This window comes from Camponotus vicinus, unplaced genomic scaffold, assembly GCF_025532165.1.
Source record: "Camponotus vicinus isolate PSW18456_S1 unplaced genomic scaffold, iyCamVici1.0 SCAF_3, whole genome shotgun sequence".
NCBI classification, from domain to species: domain Eukaryota; kingdom Metazoa; phylum Arthropoda; class Insecta; order Hymenoptera; family Formicidae; genus Camponotus; species Camponotus vicinus.
The window spans coordinates 10,262,748-10,269,933 of record NW_028141967.1 but is presented as its reverse complement, the minus strand read 5'-3'; the positions used below and the strand labels follow the sequence as shown (position 1 = coordinate 10,269,933).

At 28.5% G+C, this 7,186-nt stretch overlaps 1 protein-coding gene across 1 annotated transcript; it reads left to right on the top strand.

The window, feature by feature from the left end:
- Positions 1–2,360: 2,360 nt before the first annotated feature.
- Positions 2,361–6,181, top strand: LOC145968988 (uncharacterized). The gene is made up of 5 exons (XM_083094863.1): positions 2,361–2,568; positions 2,680–2,874; positions 3,521–3,571; positions 3,840–4,084; positions 6,095–6,181. The coding sequence occupies exons 1-5, from the start codon at positions 2,361–2,363 to the stop codon at positions 6,179–6,181; spliced, it is 786 nt and encodes a 261-aa protein (XP_082950989.1).
- The last annotated feature ends 1,005 nt before the right edge of the window (positions 6,182–7,186 follow it).

Here is a 7,186-nt window from a genome sequence, read left to right as displayed (position 1 = left end):
AAGATGTTATAAGTACATATTTTAGTTTTGTTATATTTAGAAAATAGTTTATTATTTATTATGAAAGTAATATAATTTACTTTAAAAAATGAAGATTAAGTATCTAATTTGTTTTATATCTATTGATATAAAGGAGAAAAATAGTATATTATATTTTATAGGATACATCAAAACAATCATGCGAAAACGAAAATTGTTGTCGGAGATGTCAAAAAGACATTACCGACGATTAAAACGCAATAAAATTACAATTGTCGAAAATATGAATAACCTATCAACGGATTTTGCTAAGATACACAAGGAACAAAATTCAAGCGATGTTATTGCACACATAATTAGCGATGTTAATCGCGAGCTTGATCAGGCAACAAATATGGAACTAAGAAATGAATTGCCACAACAATATTGTAATGTTCCTGACAATGAAAATGTTACATATAATCTTGATTACAATAGTAATTCAAATATGAAGGATTTATGTCCGATCGCACCCATTTTTAATTACGAGGAAAATGCTGGCCATACAATTTCGCCTACTACTGTATCAATTAGGGACGATTTAATAAACTGGGCAGTATAATTTCAGATACCACATACAGCAATTAATGCATTATTGTTAATTTTAAGAAACCATGGCTTTAGCTATTTGCCAAAAAGCTGTAAAACATTGTTGAAAACACCAAAATGTACTAATGTACGGAGAGTTGCACCAGGTGAATACTTTCATAATGGCTTAAGATCAGGAATAATGACGTTCCTACAAAAAAGTCAAGATGACATTGATTTACAATTAATTTCAGTGCAAATCAGCATAGATGGACTGCCAATTTCAAAGTCCTCTAATAGTCAATTGTGGCCTATTTTAGGCTCTGTGAGACCCAATCTTTGTGACGTTTTTATCATAGGTTGTTATTTTGATCCTAAGAAACCGTATGATTGTAATGAATTTTTGCGTGATTTTGTGAAGCAAAAATTCTTGTAACTGAAGGACTTGAATATAGAGGAAAACATATACGTGTAACCATAGATTCATTAATTGCTGATGCACCCGCAAAATCTTTTGTAACTGCCACAAAAGGACATACTGGTTACTTCAGTTGTCCAAAATGTACAACTGAAGGTGAATATACTGGTGGAAGAATGTGCTTCCCAGATATAAATTGTCCTAGTCGGACAAATGAAAGTTTTCTTGTACAAAGACAAATAGAACATCACACTGGATTGAGTATTTTATCAGATATACCGAATTTTGGAATGATAACTCACATCCCGTTGGATTATATGCACCTGGTTTGTATTGTGTGGTCAAGAAAATTTTGAATTTTTGGTTATCCGGACCGTTAAATGTTCGATTGCCGACACGATCAGTAAGCAGTATTTCCAGATTGTTAATTGAAATGAGATCATCGATACCTGTAGAATTTGTTCGTAAACCACGGGAATTACATTTCATGAACTTATGGAAAGCCACAGAATTCAGACTTTTTCTCTTATATACTAGTCCCATTATTTTGAAAAAATATATCAAGAAAAATATCTACAAGAATTTTTTAACATTACACGTAGCCATTCGGTTATTGTGTTCTCCAGATCTTGTATATATTACTTATGCAGATTCTTTAATAAAATACTTTGTGCAGTCATTCAAAATTTTATATGGACCTCAGCATATACCTTTAATATACATGCACTGATTCATTTGGCGGATGATGCTAGAAAATTTGGACCTCTGGATACATTCAGCGCTTTTCGATATGAAAATTATTTAAAAAAAATGAAACAGTATCTTAGAAAAGCTGAACGTCCCTTACAACAAATTCATAATCGTTTAACAGAATTGGAATATTGTATATCGTTTGAAAAAAAACACAGAAAAATGGGTGCACATGGAACACACAATGCGGGTCCAATCTTACCTGGAATAAATGGTTGTCAGTATTCAAGATTTTCAAGAACAGATTTTACCCTATCTATTTATCATCCAAATAACTGCTGTGGGTTAAACGATGGTTCGATTGTTACCATAGAGAATATTGTTACTAATGCTGCTAATGATCTTTTTGTTATTGGTCGAAAATTCATCAATTTGACTGATCTATATACTGAACCGTGTAATTCCTCCTTGTTAGGAATATATAAGACGACAGAATGTGAAAATTTATCGGCCTGGCCTCTAACTTCTGTTAGAACAAAATATGTCAAATTCAATATTTGTAATACATTCATACTTCTACCATTATTGCATAATGTATGTATATCAGTTATTTACATGTTTCGTTGATACATTCTACACATGTACTACATGTGTACATTGTACACATTGCATGTATTTTTCAGATTTAATATATTTGATTTGCAACATGGCTCTCTTGAACAGTCGATTCCATTTAATAGAATTTGAGGATGGAATACAAGTAATACCTGATAACTGGATACAAAAAGATACCAACCAATGTTGGTATCCTACTTATAAAACAGATCAAGATATTATTAAAGCAATAAAAAAACGTCAAACTCCTCAAGATAATTGGTTGATGTATTCAATTAAACGAGTATTTGGGATATATGGTAAGTAAACATATCACAAGACTTCTTAATTTGCTATCTATATGTAATTTACAAACTATTATGAAAAACATATTGTTTATAAAAATCATTAAACATGTTATATTTTTATAGAATCCTATAATGAAGCACGCAATAAACTAAAAAAGGCCGAAATAAATTCCGATATTAATTCTGATATAGACGACAAAGCACTAAGAAAAATCAAAGCCAGAAAACAGAATGAAACTGATGAAAGCGATGATGACAGTGATGATAGTAATGCGTCGTGCTCACCAGCATATCCAAAAGTGCCTACAGTTCATACAAGTAATATTAAAAGTGTTTTTATTATGCATGTGTTTTGAGATATGTTTGAATATTCATTGGAAAAGTATATGAAAAAATAAACGTTTAAATTTTTATAGTCGAGCAGTGACATATTTAAAGAATATTTTAAAATTTGATAAATTGTAAATAATACCACGATATTAGTATCATCTATTTTTAAATAATAACAATACAGAAGATTATTTACAAGAGATGATATTGATATCGGATATTATTTATGATTTAATAGGATTTAAAATTTTCTTTAAATACATCATTGCTTGACTATAAAGATTCAAACGTTTCCTTTTTACATATTACTTATACATATATGTAAAAAGGAAACATACACACACACACACACACACACACACACACACACACACATATATATACAATTATATATTTTTTTAGATATGTACAAAGAAGACTCACGCAAACATACACAAAAAGGAGCTAAAGAATGTATTAGAAGTAAGTAAGAATATAATTCTGTATCGTATATTTTTTGACAAAATTAGCAATTCTTTAGCTGGTTATTTAATATTTTAAATAATCTTCTATATTATAATATCGTATAAATATATGTATATATACTCCTAATATAATACAATTTTATATACTCTTTTAGATATATACAAAGGAGATACACAAAATCAAACACAAAAAGGAAATGAAGAATATATTACAAATAAAAGTAAGTAGCACAATTTAATATCGTACATTTCTATAGATGTAAATTAGCAATTATTTATATTGATTATTTTTTATTTTAAAAATCTGTTTTGTGTAAGATCTTATAAATATTTGTATATATACTGTTAATGCAAGTTTATGTATTCTTTCAGATACATACAGCCATACAAAAAAAAGGTGATACAGAAGAATATATTCAAATAAAAAGTAAGTAGAATAATTTCATATCTCAATGTAGCCTTATTTATATATATTTGTGTTATTCTTAGATTATCTTCAACGTATTGAGAGAGCATTATCCGACATAAAATTTGACATAAGTAATCTTACTGAGCAATATCAACTTTTATCGACTACAATTTCAAAGGGTTCCAATCTGACACGAGAATGTCACAGCCCTTTATCACATGATGATGAACTAAGCAAATTGTCTTTTCCTCTGAAAACTATAGAAGAACTAGAATCTTTACAACGTATCCTTTCTTCAAACGAAGAAAATGTAAAAGAGCGTATGGTCAGTTAAATAATGTAACATATATACATATATATTAATATATATATATATATATATATATTTATGTTATAAAAATTTTCAGTTCTACATATTGGCAACTATTAGTGGAAGTACCTACGAAGAAATGTCTGAAAGAATGCTTATATATATTTTCACCAATGAAGTAGCTAGCCTCTACAGTTGGGTAGGAAAAAAGGGAAAACAAAAACTTAATCATTTGGAAATAATAAAATTAATGTTTAGTAAGTAACAATGATTTTTATGAAACATTTTGTATATTAAAATATCAATGCATATTGAAATTTTCGCATAAACAAATCAGTTTATTTATTCGACATTTTGGCAATTATACAAATTAATTTTTTTTAAATGTCATGATATCGTGAAGACGTATTTTTAAATAAAAATAGTAAAAGTATAAAAAATAAAACATTAATAAAAACTGTTTGTTGTAGAAGTTGTCAGGAAGACGTTTTCTTATGTTACAGAAAAAGATTTTGAAATGAAATGTAAGGATTGGTTTCGCCACGCAAAACATAGATTTGAGAATGAAAAACGACGTCAAGATAATGCGACACAGGTTAGGGTTTATGTTAAATATATTATATAGGGTAAAATATAGAGTATTTCAAAGATTGCACACTCTTGAGACATTAAACTTCACACTAAAAATGTAGTTTGTTTTATTGTTTCAGCAATAACCAGATGCCAGAAGCATTTTGATTTTTTGCATCAAAGCAAACTTTGCTATAATCGAGGGCTCGATTTGGCTCCATTCTATCTATTCTCCAGTTTTCATTTTTCATCGAATTATATGCAATTATCTAGTTAATGCAACACTGATGAATATTTATATGTGACGCACGTGGATGTGTCTGGTGCAATTGCTGTTGTACATGAGTTATCCCAACATGAGATTTCCACGTATCTGTCATCACCGCTCGAAATAAGGAGGTTTTATTTGCCGAAGGAAGACTGCTATGGTATGCTTTATAGAGCGCCCGAAAAAAAGCTGTATGTACAGATATACAATGATAAGATAATTTATTGGCTTAGTGGTTCTAAGAGACTGTGTGACTATATTTGGTATAGTTTTATAATGGCCAGTAAAGTGAAAATTATCGAAACAAAGGAAAAAGGTAATAACAGTAAATATATTGATAAACCCCTTCCATTACAAATATATATATATATATATATATATATATATATATTGATATATTGTATAATTGTACAAATATGTGCGATATATTGTACAAATATTTTTTTAGATTAACAATAATCTATTTTCTACAAAAGTATTTCATATCTTACAGGATACTTAACTTTAGATGTTATGTTAAAGAATAATCATATTTGAATTTCATATTTGGAAATCGACAGAAAATCCTTTTTCACAAAGGTATTGAATAAGATTTAATTAAATATGTACGCAAGATATATTAATTTTAAATAAGCTTCCACTGTATAATAATTATAATAATAATGATTAAGTAATAATTATTTATGCTAAAGACACGATGTTACATTAAATATAATAATTTCGACTCAACCTAAGTAAATCAAATTAACTAAATTGTAATTGGAATGGAAGTGGTTTACCAATACAATATTACTGTTATTGTCTATTTCCTTACACTTTTCACTTTACTGTCTACTATGAAACTATGATGTGTAGTGAAATAATTATATGATGTATAGTTTTATAATGAGATAACTACACGATATATATAGTTTTGAAATATCTCTGAACTTTTTCGTTTCAAAAACAAATTATTCCAAATTGTATTTTATGTGATTAATTATGCTATATACTTCTATATTTTTTGTTCAATATATATAATAGACTATATTACATTTACGAATCACAATATCATATTGCCTCGCTTACATGTCTGTCGTCTCTACAAAATAATTCTGTATCTTCTATATTTCGTAGAAAAATGAGCAGTTTATTGATAAAATTTTTGATGTTTAAAAGCCCATATATTAAATAAATGTGTGTTGTAGTCACTGAACTCTAATAATACTGGAATGTGCACTGCCATGCTACATAAGGATAGTGAGCTTAGCTGTGAGCAAGACACCAAGCCCTGACAATCTATTTCTTTTGAATTTGACTGTGCGAAGTAAAAGTAAATTCAGACAGGACGCGTCAAGAATCAAGCAGCAATCAGCAAACCAATAGGCGAGATAATATTTCCACTGCAAGTATTGCCTCGCCTATTAATTTGCTGTTCGCTGCTTGACACTTGACGAGTCCTGTCTGAATTTACCTTAAGACAACTAGTCCTGAGAGGTGATCTCTCTTGCCTCGCGATAGACTATTCAGTGCACAATTCAGTATTATTAGAGTTCAGTGGCTGCAGTTGCCAAATGTAGAGAAAATAGAAAAAAATTTTATTTGGCCCAATTCTGCTATCTGATATGTGCTAGCTAATATGACTTCTAAAAAGTAAACAAATTATAGAGTAGACATTGCCCCAGAAGTGCATGTATATCATTTACTCATTAAATTTAATTCGAAGTGATGATTTGCAAATAAATATTTTTAAATCCTACAATTTTTATTTGAAATTTGTTTTCTGTTTAAAAGATATTCGATTGTATTCAAACTTTAGATTTTGTGTAATATTCTGCTTTTAATTATTATTAATATACATGTTTTTAAATGTAAGTTTATAAATTCTGTAATCTTAGAATATTAGTGTGCGCGTATTGTGTTTTAAATAACGAATTCGACATTAATCTTAAACCCTTTGCGTTTAACTTTATATTCTAAATTCTTTTTGTATTTCTATTTCTTTTTGTATTAATTCTGCTTATTAATGAAGCAGGAAAGTGAGAATACGTTACATTGAGAAAAATAAAAACTAGTTTTTCAACAGATATTTAAAACTTTAATTTTAATAAACCTTATTACCAATACCTATCCTTTCAAAAATATATATATAGAACATTGTATGAATGTCCATACAGAAATCTAATAAATATCAATTATACATGCAGTAGATATCTATATAAATATTGTCTGAACATTATGTAGATGTCCAATGGATATTGGCCTACATATTCTATGAATATTTATGGAACATTGAATGG